The sequence below is a fragment of the Falco rusticolus genome, chromosome 10, assembly GCF_015220075.1.
Source record: "Falco rusticolus isolate bFalRus1 chromosome 10, bFalRus1.pri, whole genome shotgun sequence".
NCBI classification, from domain to species: Eukaryota; Metazoa; Chordata; class Aves; order Falconiformes; family Falconidae; genus Falco; species Falco rusticolus.
Window position 1 is genome coordinate 9,491,798 of NC_051196.1, and position 19,326 is coordinate 9,511,123.

Here is a 19,326-nt window from a genome sequence, read left to right on the forward strand (position 1 = left end):
AACAGACAAGAGATTTTAACTCTCTCATGGCCTAACTTCTAAGTCTTAATTTTTCCCATGTTAATTCCTTCACTATAAATGGAAATTTTAGCTTTTACACCTAGTTTCATCACAGTTTCCATAAAGTTTTAAATAGAGCTTCCCAGGTTGCTACTTGAACCATACTGCTTAAAGTGTTACTTTTCCAGTGCAAAAGGAAAGCACACCACTTGAGCAATGGCCCCATAAATACCTAAAAGTAAACGAGTAAAGTAATTTAAATTTGGTCATCCAATATACTTGGAGAACACTTTCAAAAATTATATACCAAGCATATCTACAGAAAAAGTATACCAAAAGAAAAGTCAACATGAACTGATTTTTTTATTCACAAGAATTGAAATATCCTGTTAAAGGTTCTGTACTTGAACTTCAGACTTGCAGTAGGTTTCACAATGTCTTTAGAGTGTCTAGCAATGCCCATACATGTGCCTTTGTCTGTATGTCTACTGGGTCAACACAAGAGTAGTCTGTAATCATTCATACATTCTTGCTAACTGAATTTTATAATTTGGTGATATACTCAATCACCCTTGAATACTTCCTCAGGCAAATATCTCATCATGCCTTGGACCCTTCAGCATATTAAGCATTTTCAGGTTCTATCACAAACACATTGAAGTGTTTAAAATTATTAGCTCTGGTGGCAGAAAGTTTTACCACCAGTTTAAGCAATCAGCATTAATTTTATGAAAAGATTTTTTAATAATTTTTCTTTTTAAGAAAAGTGTTCTTGGGTTAGGAAGAAAAGGTAAATTTTGATAATGTTAATTTGAAAAGCAATTAGTTTTTCTTACTTTATATAGGATATGATCTTTCAACTCCTCTGCCTAACACTACAGAGTATTTTCCGACCCCCTGTCAAGCCCTTCCAACGCTACCATTCTCTTGATAAGGAAAGAGGAAGAAAACCTTTTCTAGTCATTCAGGCTCTTACCTGCTTAAATTACCAGAGTATCTCAAATACAAGTTCTACCGGATTCAAAGAGATTCTCTGGTTACTTTATGGGAAAAGATGTCAAAAGGAAATAATCTGATCAAAGCAGAGTTACCTTACCGACAACAGATACCAGCACTTCCCTCGGGTTGTATATACTACATCTATACATATGTCTTATTTTTATAGACATAATATTTGTATATTTTATAATATACATATATATATTATTTTATATCCATAATATAAATATTAAATTTAACGAGGTACATTTGAGAACATTATCAATGGAAACTGTTCAAGCATTCCTGAAGGCAAAAAAATCCCACAAACGGGGGGCGGGGGGGGGGGGGGGGAAGGGCAGGGGGTTCAATCAAGCAATTTCTCACAGATCTCTAGTAATTACTTTTAAGACTAAAATCACAGTGACAGTACTGGGAAGTGGACCAAGGCAGCATTTATCCACTGGCATTCTCAGTCAGGATGTCACCAGCCCATAGCACTTCCAATGCACATGGGGCAAGTTCCTCATTGCTACCAGAAGAGCTTCAAATTAGCCTGCTTTTACTGTATTTGACTGCGGTCTTAAACACTGTGGGCTACATAAAGTTTCTGAATCACACCTGACACAGGTGATGCAATTTTCTGAAATCATTCTTCCAAAAGATTCCAAAGTGCCAATGTGCAGCTATTTATCATCGCCTAGAAACTTCAGCTGTATTGTCTGTGGTATGATGAGTAACCTGAGAGCACATATGACTGTGCTCACACTACGGGTTATGTCATTAGAGAACAGCAGAACACATGCAGGGATGAAGAACAAGAAAATACCCACTGTGCATTGTGCTACTTGACATATACAGGGTACAGAGCATATATGAAACAGATACACAGTTTTAATTGGTATACCAGGATTCGAGCTAAAACAAAACGACTATGAAAAAAATTTCAGTCCTCTTGGATATGCTGTGATGATTCTGACATAGGGAAAGGTATGTATTAGACTGCAACACTGCAGCATATTAGGACTGAATGAGTTAAATTACCTCGTAGACAGAAAAAAAGATGACCATATATTAACTTTTAACAACTGCTGGCTAGGGAAGATTCAGTTCACAGTATTATATGAACATTTGAATCAAAACCTCTGATGTCAGAAGACTGCAATAAAAGCTCTGCTGCCCACTGCTGACCCCTAATGAGGACAGAGGTTATGCTATCCGCTTGCACACACATTGAAATTTTGCTTTTCCAACCATTCAAAAGGACTGAACTATACTATATTGCAGATGATTAAAACAACTGTTCTTTTGAAAGGCTACTTTGTCACTGCAAACACTTGCTGAACACACACTTCCACGGAGACAAATGGCCCAAGAGATGTGAGAGTTCTCTGGGATGCACCAGAAGAGCCACACTAAGCTGCAGTGGTCCTTCAGCCCCACCTCACTCTCTCAGCGCTGGAACTTTCCTATCCTTCCAGAAAATGAAGGTTAAGGACCTTCCACATAAGTTATAAAGAATGGAGAATGTGACAATTCCCATAATAAAGCAAAGCACACAGCATACTGGTTATCAAACAGCTTTCATATCACTGTAACTACAATGCTACAAAAATCAGTCTTGCCTCCAGCAAGGGATGCTATCCCTGCCCCCATCTGTGACTGAATGCAAGGCAACATTCGAGTCTGACGCAGTATGGGGTTCAGATATGGCAGAGTTAGAAACATGGACCTAAAAGAATATTACATAATTATTTTTAAATGAAAGAAAAAATATGCCACAAATCAAGGAGCATAATACTGCTGAGTGGGGGAGGAAGGGAGGGAGGGATCAGTCACGCAGGACAGATACAAGATGAGAAGAGGCCTGCGTACACTGGAATTTGAGAACATGAGAAATGGAGACCCCAGCTGAAGGAACCAAACTCATATAAAGAAGGACAAGGTATACGGAATGGATGTGAGGAAGTGAACGCCCAAAAAGAGCAGACTACCAGGGTGGAATGAGGACAAGGAAAGTGGAATGAGGGAATAAAGACCATGGATATAGACCACCCCTGGATGAAAAAAGAAGGAATGAACACAGGAGGAGAAGAAAAAGGTGTGAAGAGCGATAAATCAAAGGGAGTGGAACGAATAGTTGGGACAGACGGCCTTCATCAGCAGTGTCCGTCTTCTGCTCTGTTGCTCACTTCCTTTTGATATCCTGCTCCACCATCTCCTCCCTTTACAGCAGGAATCAAATACAATGTCACAAGGACTGACAAGTAAGAAGAGAGAACAGTCTGCAGCCACTGTAGGGCATCATTCCTCACAGTCCTATTTACATTAGTGTTTCTCTTTTTTCCCACAAGAGTTTTGAGCTGCATGACCAGGTATCGCTGGGGCATGAACCAAAGTGTTCATATACTCCACTCTCTCAGAATAACACACCTCAGAATAACAACATTCCTCATTCTGCTAACTTCTGCTGACTGCTGAAACAGATGGCCAGTGGACTATGGTTTGTTTCTGGTTATTTTCTTCTTACATATTTTCAGATGCATTCACTGGCACACAAACCACAACACACCTCATTGCAGTCCTAGCATCAGCACAGAACATGTAACAGTAAACATATGCTCGAAGAATTGTCTTTATTTATTCAAGTTCCAGTGCCAAATGTTACTATTCAAGTAAAATGCATGGTTTGTAACAACAGGTAGCATTTTTTTCAAATCTAAAACAGAGAAATATTTCCTGGTCTATAGTTATGCTTTTTAGCATCTGATTCCTAACTAGCATTACACAGTCCTCTTCCATGTCAATCCCTGACAACACTCCTGAAAGCTTGTTTGTGTAAAGGCTGCAATAAGGACTTCAGCATCAAGAATTTTAACTAATGGAGAGAATGAATCTAGGCAGGTATAGCAAAGCCTTTACAATGAATAAGCCATGGCCCAAAAGTGAATGCAGGTTTGAATAAAGTCTGGCTCTTTCCTTAGTTTTAAATGTTTTTGTTTGTCTGAATTTTGCTGGCATTCAGGTAAGAAAAGAACAAGCAGCCAAACAGAAGGACAGCAAGTCCTAAAGTCTTCCCTAGCATACTGTTATTAACAGGCTTTTAAAGTCAACATTCATAGCTGTCTGGTGTACAAGTAAGCAATCTTCAAATCATGCTGTAATATGAAATCTAGCATGCATTTGAACAGTACTTCTGAGGTTTATTCATCACTGCTTTTGTAAGAAAAAAAATAAATCAGACAATCTTCTATTCCCAAGTATGTCTTAAAAAGTAACCCAAGAAGAAATACACCTTTCTAATGAAAAGCTGTGGATGCTTTTTGAAAAGTTTCTTTTTATTCAGTGCTTTGAGGACAATGTTGCAAATCTCTCATGGGTGATACAGTTGCATCTGACCCACTTTCTACCACTCTGAGGTAGTCTCTTCAACATTACAAGTCATAAAATTATGTATCTGGCATTATTACTGCAATTCCATAGCTGTATTCATAGAAATCTCAGGACAAAATGAGAATTGTTAAACTGAACGTGTTAGAATATTTCATTCATAAGTAATGATTCAAAGAAAAAGGAAGACATTATGATTTTTTTTTATGAAAAAGAAGATTATGAAATCTGAGCCTCTATTGCAACATTTATTAACTGTAATATGAAAAAATGACATAGAGGATGATAATTATTGCTATAATATAAAATGTTGTAAGGCATACTCTGGACACATTAATGCATACTGCCTCCCCATGAAACTTAACACATCATGGCTCACAATGAGCTTTTTTAGAGAGATGTCATATCATCCTAAAATACCTTCAAAACGTGCTTCATTATGTAGCAGGACTCAATGCCAGCAAAAAGACTCAAAAGCCAAGGCAGAACTCCAATGGCACAGCAGGTCACCACCCTGTCCCCAGAGGGCAGGATACAAGCAGCCACTGTGTGACTAGAACACTACTCTGGTAGTCTCCAGCTCGGGTAATGTTTTTTCTAAACACATTTCTGACGTCTGGTTAACTACCAGCAGTCATGGGCATGGTCACTTAAAAGTTTTTTTAAAGCCTCTTCTCCACAAGTCACACATTGAGTCAGCTGGAAAACTCTTGCTACCTCTGAAGGCAAAAATGAATAAATTATTTTATTGCCAAGTTATAAACTAATGAGCACATTATCTCCAAAAAGCAAACAGCGCTCCTGAGGAGAATGAGAGGATTCTGGTCTGACAGACAGCACTTAAAACTACAGTAAAACAGCTGAAATCTGCACAGTTGCTCTATTTCACACCAATGTGACAGAGACCTGAATGAGATCCAAATGAACAACACTGATACTTGGTTTGCTTTTTTAACAAAAATCTTTTCTTCTCATTATACCAGTACACAGACAGTCACTGAAATGCACTCTTTTTTAACCTTCAATTAAATTAAATTGTAATACTAATGTACCTAACAGCATATATGAAACATTTCAGTGTTATGCTTGTCAAAATTCCATCAGAAAAGAAGGTATGGTGAAATACATAAATTAAGCCATGCAAACAGCTTTATTAAAATAAAGGCTCAAAATGTTGGGACCTATTAAATATATTTTCTGCTTTTAAATGGCACACACTGGCATTTTCAGTTTCCTAACTTGAAACATTTATGTTAAAAAAGGGAAGCTTCAGATAGAGATTAATTGAGGTCTCCTGAAACATAATTGGGAACTTGAAAAACTGCACTGAGGTTTAGACAAAGTCATAGATACTTTGCTTGACATACCCTGAAGTGCATGAAATAAAATACTATAGCTTATGTTGTTCAAGACAAATGTACAGACTTTGGCCGTACACTTGAACTGTTTCTGAAATCAGCCTTCTGGAATTTTAAAAAGCAACTACCTCTTCCATTGCTCTTTTCAGGCATTCATTAATGGATTCAGAATTTGGCCCATGATAAGAATTTATAACAGTTTTCCAGTATAACACTTCCCCTCAGAAGCTGGAAATTCTGGTGCCTTCCTCCAGGGCCAATCATCCTATCTGCTTTTATTTTAAACCATTATGCTATGTGAATCCAAACAAATAATGCAAGTGACTCAAAATAAAATATGTGTTCATTTGCACTCTGCCTGATCTCTGTCCTCACTTTTTCTTTCTAGTCACTTCCCACAGTGCAACGTTTATTGCCTGTGAAATCCATGACTGTGGCATCCCGGAAAAAAAAATATCTTACATCTAGTTATAAAAGTTGCCATCCTCGGCGAGAGCCTGAGAGTAAACATACTGCTTTATAATTAAGATTCTGACAGGGCCCTGTGAGAAGCAGAGTCTGTAGCCAGATGCAAGCACACAACAAGCTTTTGCCCCCTCAGGTAACATTACAGGGAAACCCAGAGTAACCCACTTATCTCACAAGCAGCAACACTTGCAAGCTAAAGAGCTACTAACAAAAACATAGAATGACACTAAATATAAAGGATTCGTTTCAGCAATGCTAGGAGGGAGAAAAAAATTGAAAAATATAACACTGTAAAAGCAAAAGTAAATTGTAAAATAAATATTTCAGGATTTAAACTAATAATAGAAAAGCCCACAAATCATCTTCACAGTTGCTCCCTTTCCTGCTAAACATCCACCCTCTCCAAATGGATGCCTATTACCAGGTCTTCAGCATACATTATGGGATAAAGAGGACTGTAGGAATCTAATTTACTACCACAGGGAAGAGATGCTAGAGAAAGGGTAGCAGAAAATCCTAGAAAGAGCTGAATTTTTCTAGGAGACTACGTATCACTCTGCACAGTGTGATTTTGTATAGAACGACATGTAACACCAAGCCAAGACAGCCAAGCCAAAGGTTACCTTTCTTTCAATTTCTGTCCTCCTGTTTGGGGCCAGGAACCTAAGAATTGAAGGCAGCGAAGGGCAAAAAAGGCAAGCCCGAATAAAAGGCACAGCCAACCATAAAAATATGATACTGTACAGTATCAGTGTTGGTACTAATAAAAAATGTGTCTGAACAGGTCTTCCTGAAAGATGAAGTGGTTCCTGTGATTTCTTATCTATTTCAGGTAAGAAATAATGAAAATGAGTAATTTTGACAAGCCCGTAGAGCACAGTGCAAAGTGTATTTATTAGTGAGCTCGTCATAGTGATGACAGGCTCTCAGGAACACTGATATTTCTGACATTGCTCTGCAATGTTCCAGCTGGAATAACTGACTGTAAATTACAAAAAAAAAAAAAAAAAAAAAAAAAAAAAAAAAAAAAAAATCAGACTCAAAACTCTAGAAACTACTATTTTTCAGCCAGATTATTTTTCTTCTTCTATGGCTGCCTTGTGGCCAGTTCCTCTGAGTCCAGAGGCCTCAGGCCCTGCAGCACCAATAGCCATTCAGATTCACTGAGCTCCTGTTTGAAGGATGCAGGAGTGAATTTCTATACACACATTCCAGAGCCCAAGTCCGCCAGTCAAAGCTGCATTTCAATTTTTTTTTTCCTATCAAACTGCTATGTATTGCATGAAGGAGTGGTCAAAAATTAAGGCCACAAAGAGCACATCAGTAGAACAACATGTCAAATGACTGAACTGCATACTGAAGCAAATCAGAAGTCTACCTTAGCTTACAAAATGTTTCTGAATCATGTGTACGTGTGTGCACACATGTTGATTTTTTTTATTTACTTTGCTTATAGTTTACTGCTTCATATGATTTTTCACTTCATTGTATTGCTACATCATAAACTGTGCCATAAACTAAGAACAGCAACTCATAAATCTTGTATGTCAATTTACCCACATTGCTCCATGAGTGTTTCAAGAAAAGCTTGGTCAGCCTTAGGTAACTCTAAACATCATATTATTCACTGGGACTGGAATTATATTTGACATAAGCCTAGATCAAGTTGTTGGAGTTTGTGTGTACTTTAAATTTAGTCAGGATTTTACTTTTTCTTCATTGATAGTCAGCAGAAGAGGCGATGATGAAGTGCATAGCCCGGGGGTGTGAAACTTATTTACTTGTTTCCCAATAAGTTTCTTTTCTGTACAAATCTGAGATACATTTATGATCAGCAGCAAGTCACAGAATCTAGCTACAGGGATCACATAACAGATGTAATGATGGCAAGGATAAAAGAAACCCTTTGTTCAGCATTTTCCTTCAACAGGATAAATTCAGATTCTCCTTGTATTTTAGGAGTTCAGAATTAACCCCCCAGCAGAGCAAAAATTTTAAGTTCAGCATCCTGTGCTTATTAAAATTTCATCACTAAAGTTGCCAGAATATAAGACTCGTAAATGCCCAGCACAGACTCAATGACAAACACATAGGCAAGTACTGAACAATCAGATATGGGCAGTCCAGTCCTTCAGATCATGGAGAACAAAATCTGAGTATATAGAGCAGAAAAGCAGCAAGGTAAATGCTGCCAATGAGGAGAGGAGAACTGGAAATCTAAAGGTTGTGTCTAAGAAACACAAAGATTTTTTTATACAAAATATCAAGAGACTACACATGTGCAATCATACAACTGAAACGGGAAGAGCGCAGAAAGCATATAACCTCAAAGGCACTCGGAAGCACTAGGAGCAAAACTTCTTAGGTCTCTAACCTATTGTTACACTCAAAATGCTGACTACCAGACACATTAAACAAACAGAAACAGCACTAACATGCCCCACTTGTGTGTATTTGAAGGCAACACAGGAAGACTGTGGGATGAGAAGGGAGAAAATATACTGACATTTGAAATGCCAATGGGATGAGCAGGAGCCAAAACTCAAGGATTCTCATGTATGATCCAACCTCAGAGGGGTGGGGGCGATGACAATGACACACAACCAAAAAAAAACCCGAAAAAACCCAAAACAAAACAACAACAAAAAAAAGCAACAACAAACCAAAACCTCTTACCATTATTACTGTTATCATCAACTAAAATAATCTCTTTGAGCAGATGAGCAGGAGTCCGGTCAATGGCTGAATGGATGGAGCGCAGAATCACCGAGAGCGCTTCATTGACAAATATGAATACAATGCTGACCTCAGGAAGACTGTCAGGAAACGTAAGGTTTCTGCACCTGAAGAAAAAGGTTAAAAAAAAAAAAAAAAGAAGAAGAAAAAAAATGTAAGCTTTTGGAATTCATAAAGCCAACAGAAAAAGTTTCAGAAAAATCTACCCCTGACTATAAGAATGATAAAAGAGCTTTTGTAGATATGGATCAGAAGGTGCTCATACCTGTTCAAAGCACATATATATAAGAACCAGATGGATTACAACCTGAAAAGAGGAATCCCTGAGAACAACCTCCCGAATGTGTCTGTGCAACCAAGGCCTAGAGTGAGCTCACTTTTCTACCCAACGCCCAAAACACTGTGAATCAGGTACAAAATCTTGTTTAAATGCCACTTCCAACAGCAGTTTTTCACAATGTCTTTCTGGACATGGCAGACAGGAATAAACAGAGTTAGCCCCTTACTTTGAAAAGGATCTTCTTAATAGCCGCATTAATTACTTCTGCTACAGAATCCACTACCTCAGTCAGAATCAGAGGCTTCTTTCTCAACTTAGTACATCTTTATAAAGCTAGTGCATTTCTGTTTGATGTAATTAACTGAAATTTCACCCAAGCTTTGAAAATTTGGATTCAAAAAAACCTATAAAGTAGTTAACAGGCTTAAATATACTGAAATAATTTTCAGTATTATCCTGTAAAGAACCTACAAAGCCTATTTTAGTCACTTCACTTGCAGCCAAAATGCATCGAGATATAAAATGGTCCAGCAAACAATGCTACAGCCAATCTATCTTTTAGCTGTCTAGCTTAGGCACAGTAATATTTGTAGTCCTTGCAATATCAATGTACAAAGAAGATAAAAGTGAAACTCTAGCAAAAAGGGTAAGATATGTCACCAATCAGATAAAGAGCTACACAGTGATTTTGGAAAGTATTTTAAATGACAACAAAAACACATTGAAAATAGATTGAAAAAGTCGCTTCTCTGAAAAAACAGAAAAAAATGGGGTTTTGTCTCCTCTGCCAATTCAGCTAATGCTGAGATATATGTAAAATATACTTTTGCAAGAAATTAATGACAAACTATATTCCAAATAGTTCCAGATGACAAAACCAGCTCCCAAAATACTGCTGCCCTACCATAAATCCATGCATAAACTGAAACATCCAAACAAAATTTCTGTTTCTAACATGTCTCCCATCCATTTAAGGGAAATTATTTGCACTGGTTTTCCCACCTGCATTCATTTACATCTTTTCAAATTAGATCACACCAGACAAGATTTTCCATTGTCTGGCACCTTGCGCAGACAGGAGCAAAGCATTTAGTGCTGTCACTGTCATTTGACTCTCTTTCTGCTCCACCATAAATTAAAAGATAACTATATACAAGAAAATAGAATTAGGCTCCTGTTGTCTCTAATTTCTTTAGCCCTTTCAAATGGACTCATCTTCAATGAGGGTACATTGTTAAATTGAGTTCATGTTTTCTTTTTTCCATTCAGACTCACTTATCATCTTTACTTCGAGCTTGAATTAACTTCTTTTTCAATACGTGTAGAATTTTTCAAAATTGCATTTTCCTGCCTACATTGTTTTTCATATCAGATGATGACAATAAAAATTACCTACTTTTTTAATTTCATCAAATCAGAATTAAACCCACACACCTTGGATCACGCACAGAACAGAGAGCACTTGCGCAGTTTCACATGTCTGTTTTCTTTATATCAAGTTTTATAAGGAATAAAAATCCATAATTTTAGGAATGAACAAGAAATAGCTACAGAAAAAGGGTACGTGTACATGTGTATAAAACAGGCCAAAGGGGAGAAGACAGGAAGAAATTGTATGGATCAAAACCTTAGATCCATTAAGCCCTAAGAATTGAAGGGTTGTGTGGCAACCAGAAACATATGAGCTTCATTGACAGCTCTGCCTCAGACTCACCCAGGGGCCTCAGAAAAGACCCCTAACCTGCCCCTCCACAAAGCGAGGCTCTTGCTAAAAAAAACAAATCCACAAAGCACAGAGCATATTTCAGTATTACGACTAAGTGATTTCTAAATATAAGTTCTAAATACTATTTAGAATTAAAATAATCAGTATCAGTCCAATGTAGCTACAAAATTACCTCTAGCAACCTACTCCGCTAAATTACATTGGGCTAATAACCCTAAAGTAACAGTTGTCATGGTTACCAGAAATTTAGAGAAACTCCTGGTTTCTATTTCAAGCACAACTCTGGTAAACAGAGGACAGCATACATTATGAATCTTCTTTCAAATATTTGTCCACCAGAAAATACTGCTCTAAAATACATGCATTGTGATAAGACAATGTAGCCAGTCACATTAAAATTAGTTTAGCGTAACTATGCAGTAAGAAAAAGAGCAAGAATGATTTCCTGTATTAATGACTTATCTCTGAGTCCTTCTACAAATATGTAAATAGATAATGAAAAATAATTATGTTCTAGAGGATTTGAGAACCTTTCACCAAGAGCTACACAGGTATTGCAGCCGACAATGGCAACAGAACACATTTTTGGTTTAAACACTAAATTCCTGTTTTTCTAAAACAGGATGCAATAAAGCACATAACTAAAACATTTGAGGTTGAAGTATTGTTTTAAGAACATACGCAGGAGGGTGTTTTAGTTTTAACAGAATAAGAATTTCTCAGAAGCACAAGCATAAACAGAATTGTACCTTTTTCAGTATCTGGTAACATTTTGTCATCAGCCAAATTGCAAATGTAAGTCCAGGATGTATGAGAGGAAAAAAAATCCCATTCTGCCGTAAGTGGAATAAATAGCACTAAAACTCTTGCAAAAGAACCGAGCCTTGTAAGAATTCCAGCTCAACTATTTATGTTTACAATTTCATTTTGTCATCAGTCTTCATTTTTCCTTTCACTATTACCAGTATTTTAAGTGTTAACTGAACTGTGCCAACAAGGCTGGCATTGAACAAAACATAAAAATGGCTTTATTCCTGATCTTTGAGGATTCAATCTATTATTACAGAACTACAGTCAGCAAGACAGCACTTCTGCTGCAAATCTAGAAATCTTTGTTTGTGGTCATCATCTGCTATTACAAGGGAGCAAAGGCAGGCATACAATCATATGATGAATTTGAATATACAGTTGGCATATATAACTATAAGCAAACGTGGCTGACTTTTTTTCTCCTGGCAACAATCCTCAAGAACAAACAACAACTTTATAATAAGGAAAGATTGGACAGCAGACAGGCAACTTGATAAATATGCAGGTAAGTTCCAAGATTGTAACACAAGACTGATTAGTTCTTGGTCTCCTAAGCATTTTACAACATAGGTTTAATTTTATCAGATTGATTCCCTACTCCTTTTAATAAAAGCTGTTAATGTCAATAAAATTATACAACAAAGGTCCATTTTTTTCTTCGTACTTAAACCCAAGATCTTTCTCTGAATAAAGCAATAAGAACAGTAAGCTGGGACTTTATGAACTTAATAAAACTCATATTTGGATGAACATGAGAAAAATTCTTCATAGCTATTTAGCCAAAAATTGTTAGCCTCTCAGTATTATGCCAGGGATTATTCTGAGTATGCCAAGTGAAAGAACGTTCATCTGTTACGACACATTAAAAAGAGACAGTTTAAGAACGAGAGAGTGTGCAGATTACTGCATCGCACCTTCCTTCAGTAAAAGGAGACGATGGGGAAGATCAAATCCAAGTGTGTATCATTAGTAACTTACGATATTATACCAGCTTGAAGACTGCAGCTGATTCAGTATCACTGCTAGTGATATTAAATAATTCTAGAGCAGCCATTTGAGAAGATACATCCAGACAGAACAAACTGAAGCACAGATCAGAATCACAGAGGGTGGCTACTCAGACAATACACACCACTGCTGTGAGTCAGTTTGAAGGCAGGCAAAAGTGAGAGAAGAAAAAGAAGAATCAAAAGGTAGAGACTAAAAGAGAGTGGGAAATATGACAGGATTAAACATTATTTTTTTAACAAGAATGCTGAATAATTTGGTGATTTTAGGACTTCTGTCCAAAACAGTAGAATAGGTGAAGTACCAGGCTTTTGTGCTCTTTTTAAAGGTGTCCTTTCAAGCATCAAATACAACATGCAATATTTATGCTCTCTTTCATGAGCAGAAACAAAAGAACAGAGTCAGAAACGAATATGGAGCCATCTTTGGCACTAACATAAGGCAAGCAAAACAGAACTGTTTCACAGACACATGTGGAGATGCAGAGCTAACATGCAATTGCCCTGCCTGAGCCTCACAACTTGAGATCTCATGTTTTTCTTCCATCAGTTTTAATAAAGGAAAACCTATAGGTTCATGGAATTCTTGTGTCTTGCACACTACATGCAGAACTGCATATACCACCATAACACTGATGGACATTTTGGACAGATACACACACATAAACACTTTTGTCTTGAAACACATCACTCTACTCAACAAGCTAATGCTTAGTTTCCCCCCTTTGTGTAGTCATATTTGCATTCAGTGGATTTCCTGCCTGCTCTGTTTGTGCCCACTTCACCACAAAGCTCATTCTGCTGTTCTTCAAGGCTTCTGCCATCGTCCTTTGCAAATTAAGCTTCAAAGTAATACAATGTGGGACTTGTGAATTATTTGAAACAAGAAGCACTTAAAAAATGGCCATAGCTTTTCTCTGTACAGGAACCAGGACATCTCCTCTGCACTTGTCTAGACATCAAACAGCACACTGACTCAGCTAGGAAAAGGGCAAACCTAGTGCAAGCCAAACGCTATACCATACTATTTAGCAATCTCCAAAGAAGAAAACACATCTGAGCTTTAAATGTTTCTTCTACCCCTTCCACGCTTGCTGACTTTGCTTCTTCATACAATTAGTGTTTTTACCAATGCAAAAGAATTTTGGCTGACTGCAGTTATACTGACTGAAAAAGTTGATCTACACCTACTGGTCAGCTTCTTTGTATCATACGGGCAATGCAGGAGCAAAACTGCAAAATAGTTCCTCTGCGGGGCTCCTGCTGCACACCTCTTTTTCCACTACCCCTCACTCTCTCATCACATAAGCAAAGAATGTTATCTCTCCTTCTCACATGTGCTTCAGCACACTGGATTAGGCAACAAAAATTTACAAGCCAACAAAATAGAATCCTAAGTGCATCCACTTGAAAGGAAATTTGGTATACACCTTTAGGATTCCCAAACAACCTACCTTTTAATAATGTATTTATGTGTAAGCTTGTTCAATATTTCACTCACAAGAAGCTTTGTGGGTACTGCCTACTGTACTTCAAATAATGAGCACAATGGAATTATATCTAACACAGAAGTATTATCCTGTTCCTGCATGCATTAAGGGCAACATTGCCTCCCTCAGTGCTTCCAAGCTCATTAGAGCCAGTAGTTATTTGTTAGTCTGTGATGTAGATAAGTTTACGGGCTAACAGATGCACATAAGGGTGGTAAACAGCAGAGCACCCAATTTCAGCAGCAGAAAATAAATGAAGGCCTTGGGAGAGAAAGTATAAGCAATACTCCACAACACTGCTTATACTGTCTACTAAGTACTGCAAAAAGGGAGCCTACCTCAGAACGTGAGCACCAATTCAGGAAGCTGGGATATCCAGGGCAGTTATTTACTACAGTCAGTATTGTAACAGATTACTTTGGCTGTGCTGGGGACTCCACTGCACTAGCACAAATATTCACCGTGAAAAGTAAATAAAATTCTACGTTTTATGACAGAACATGAGGCCCATGGCTGTGCAAAGGGTTAGAAACCACTCTGTAGTACTGAAAACACGAGAAGGTCACACTGCAAGATGTGACAACTGCCATAGCCTGACGCATCTACAGTCTGCTGGATGCTTCTGTCTGACTGATGGCCATTTTTTTCAAGAGAAGCCAGAGTTCAGGGGCTTGGGCAGAGTGCACTGCCCTAACTACTAAATGTGGTCTCCCACCTCTGCCTGCCACCCACATTGGACGACTGGGCAAGGGCGAGTATTTGCCTCTCCTTCACACGTTTTGTGGCTCAGCTATCTCTAATTGTTCTTTGGTTTTCTCATTGCATTAAATATTGACAATAACAAGCCTAGAAAATCCTCAATGCTATAAAACAGGGTTATATGTGGAGTTGCCTTTCTTACTGCAGAACGCTGCAAAGAAATGCTGAACTCCTCTGCCAAGTTATTTTGATGTGAATTCTCAGAGCACTGCAGGCAGAAAGAAGGTCAAGGCTGAGTCATACCAGTATGATATAAAAGGGGCTACTAACACCATACACTCTTGGCAGATCACTCTCCCAGTATCAGCTGGGGCCAACCATATATGAATTACATTAGACTTCAGTTATACATATATTTATGTCATCTTTCCAACTTCCCATACTTCATATCACAGGTTATGAATACAGATGATAGACCACAACTGAGCCCAGACATATCTATATGAACTCTGTTCCTTTAGCTACGTGTCCACAAGCCTTTCTGGGATTTGAATGTCATGCTGACTCTTGCAGAACCACTGCTAAATCCAGGCTAATGAGCTTGGTTAGACCTAGGCTAACTTTGACCAGAGCTATTGTACCTCTGCTGTATCTGTGCTTTCATGCATTTCTAGTCAGAACAGGAATACCACAACTGACTAAGGTCCAGGAAAGCTCATTAACTCGGTCTCCATGCCACTTGCTGCGTGCTCTCTTCAGACCAAGATATCCTTGGCTTTCATACCATGCCGCTTGAGCCTAGTATCTGCCCATGGATAATTTAAACACATCTACATAGACTCTAGAACTGACTAATGCAATCTGCTTTAAAAACAGGTGCTACAAATGCCTAAAATTGATTATTATAGTGGAAAACATACTCTTGCAAGGTAGGTTTTTTCCCCACAATAGCCACACATGTGCTCTCACACAAATGAGAATTTGCATATCAGGAGTGGGAATTCTTTTTTCAGCAACATGACTTTCAGGATACCCTGTAGCTCTGTACTCCACAGGGTGCTCCAGACATAGCAAACAGTTTACAGACTACCTGACAACACGCTTAATTTCCCTCAGTCTCAGAATTTACTGCATTTCAGTGTCAGATAACTGCTTGCTCCTGAACAAAAATAAAGGGGGGGGGGGGAATCTTCCTGAGCTACCATTACTAAGCTGTTATTTTGTATGCATGCATCCATAAACATATTGCAATGTCTAACATGTTTCTGGCAGATAGTTAACTAAGAATCAAAAACTGCATAGAAATTAGGATCATGATTCATTTCTAACTGGAGTTTCTTTTAAAATCACAACCATAATTTATTTCTTTCAGCTACAGTAACATTCATTTTCTCTGTCTTTTTAATTTTTAAACCCCACAATTATAAAAAATTTAGATTGAAGTAATTTAGGAGAGTAATTTCAAAAGAGACATAAGAACAGAAACTTTTCTGTCATTGATGTCTTTTAGTGACAGAAGATTTATTTTTCCTCTAAATTAGTTTATTATTAAAAAAAAAAAAGAAAGAAAGAGAGATTGTCCCTACAGACAGTGCTAAACTGATTTAACCAATCTACAAATATAATTGCATGGACTTTGATTTCCTTAAAGTCATTATTTCTACAAATCTACAACATAAACACTTCTAAAATGTAATATACAATAATATATAGCATATATATATTTAAGATTGCTGAAGTGCTGCCTGGGATGGTGTTCATATATTTTCATTAATATCAGACAACTTAATATATGGCAAAATGCACTGCTTGCTCCTTTAGTTACTAAAACATTTGGTTAAAATAAATTAATAATATCACATGGTCAATTCAGTAAGCACCCATCATGTTTATTTCAATGAGCTGCAAAAAAGTAGTTTTCCCTTCACCCATTTCCCCATCCCCAGAGCTGCTGTTTGTTCAAAGGCTCAGATGTATCTCCAAGGCTGAAGGAAGCTGAGCATTAACTGTCTCTGAACGGTCCTAACAGAACAGGCCTCAGACGCTCTGAAGGGAAGGTTGTTCACTCCCTTGGTCCTACCCATCTCTCACCAAGCCATCGCGGAGTAAAAGTGGATGCATTCACCCTGCCTGACATGCGTGCATCCTAACAGAGAACAGCCCAGTGAAAAGGCTCCATGGACTTTCAGCTGCTAAACGCTTGCGTATTTCACCACTGGAGCTCAACTTCGGGGCTTTCAGAAAGAGCAGTTCTTATTTTCTTCCTATCTCAGTCAGATCTTACGATAAAACTCAAATTTAACATAAAAAAGGTTATTCTTTTAGCAATCAAACACTTGCTATCTAATGTAAATTGTAGGTGAAATTAAGCTTCCAAAGAATCTCGGGAAAATTTTAATGGATACTTAGTGGGATTTTAACAGGACTTAATTTCGACACTGGTGTTCCAGGATACATTTGAAATTTCCAGCCTTCATATATTGCATAGAAATGACTCATTCTGGCCGCCGTACGTAACCTACCTTCTACATGATCACATAACATAACCCCCAGGTGAAAAGGAGCTAACAGACTCTGCAAATTCAGGACCTACAATGCCATGTTGAACTACAGCACTCACCCGTTGGGCCTAAGGTCAGGCAAGGGCCTGTCCAGCGGCAAGCGATCGCTCAGGTAAGCGTTGTAGCCGTAATACTGGAACTGTTTAAGTGCGATACGCCTGTTTTCAGGGCTGAGATCCTGGCCCCAGTGAGCAAAGAGAGACGAGTCAGTGAACGCTTCAGCAGGATTTTCTTCCAGTTTTGGTGGAGCTTCTACAAAAGACAAAGACAAAAAGAAACAATTTTAGACTTTCATTCCAACAGGATTTAGGGTATGTTACTTTAAAAAAACCTAACTTTAGGAGAACAGCACACAGAACAGCACATGCTGTCATCTTAAAGCAGCCTGTAAGTCTTCACATAACATGCCCTCACATACCTCTTGTGGCAATGTAACTATTAGGACCTAAGGCTCAAAATTTAATATTCAAAATACAGTTAGTTAAAACCAATTCTTTTTCATCACAATCAGACTAAAGATAAGGACTGATAAATCTAAATGAATTAAATTTCAAAAGAAGGCCTATCAGACAACAGGAATGTTATTTTATTTTTATACACAAAGATGAACTATTTAATTTCAGCCTGAATTATCTTGCTAGGAAAAGATTAAAGTTTTGGAGAGAAAAAGCAAAGATGAAGGAAGACAAGAGTCTGTACAGAACACACAAAATGGCTGTCAAAGTCTATGTGTAAAATAAGTTATTTCAAACTACAGATTCAACAGACAAAAAATGCACTGCACATGGCATCCATGCTTAAATAGCAAACCAGTTTCAGTCACACAATAATTTTATGGTCCGGTTTACCAATCCAGCCTATTCAAATTTTTAGTCCATATTTATGTGCATGCAATGATCTACTGGAATCATCACTTTGTGGTATTTGTGTCATTATAAATTTTTTTGTTTGCTTGGTTTGTCTTGTTCCACAAGGCCACATCTCTGGCTGCTGGAACAAATAGAGAAGATGGGAAATGATACATGTAGAACTGAAATTAAGAAGCACTCCAGTACAATGAAAACACAGAATTTGTTCGCAACATTTAGTTGTTGAAGAAGCCTGCTCAAGGTGACTTGTAAGGCGCTCTCTAACAGCACCGTCTCACTCCTCCAGTCAGCCCTTCTGTCCTCCTGCACTGGACCACACAATCTAATCCGGAAAATCTCTTGTCTATGTAAATGTTTTATGATATACAGCACACTAATAAAGAAAGACGACCCCAATTTGTCACCATAAACTACAGCCTCACAAAGAAAAAAAAATCTTAACTCTCTGGAAGTTCTAATTACTTAAGAACAGTCTCCATAGACATTAACAACTAACCAGCTAAATAAAACTCTCATTCCTGACGAGCTGTACCCACAAACCATAACTTTTTCATCAGAGACTTATAAAACTAAAATAAAATCTTTGAAAAGTCTTCAAATGTGTCCAATAGACAGAAACTTCAACTGTGTCCAAATCGTCCTCAGCACCCACACAGTCACCTACGGATCTGACAGGTGGCTTAAGCTAGCTGCATGGAAACACCTAAAGACAACAGCTCATGTACTAATAGTATACACCACCAGAATCCTGACTCCTAAAGAATGCCAGGAAGCACATTCTTTGATCTTTTACTAAAAAGAACCCAAAAATGTGTAAACATAAATTGAGAAAACTAAGTTGCTTCATTCATTCAAGATGTTTTCCTTTTTCCCCTTACAATACTGACAGGAAGCTAATGACACTTGCTTCCCTGCACTACAATCTAACCTCTGTGAATACATACTGTTTCTTTA

The 19,326-nt window shown here is 37.8% G+C and overlaps 1 protein-coding gene across 6 annotated transcripts in view; it reads right to left on the reverse strand.

The window, feature by feature from the left end:
• Window positions 1-19,326, reverse strand: part of GALNT18 (polypeptide N-acetylgalactosaminyltransferase 18) — a 263,582-nt gene that overhangs the window by 101,281 nt on the left and 142,975 nt on the right. For all 6 annotated transcript variants that reach the window (XM_037401732.1, XM_037401733.1, XM_037401735.1 and 3 more), the window contains 2 exons: window positions 17,563-17,755; window positions 8,871-9,037 (listed from right to left, as the gene is read on the reverse strand). In XM_037401732.1, coding sequence (XP_037257629.1) covers window positions 8,871-9,037; window positions 17,563-17,755 — 360 coding nt within the window. The remainder of the gene's footprint in view (window positions 1-8,870; window positions 9,038-17,562; window positions 17,756-19,326) is intronic.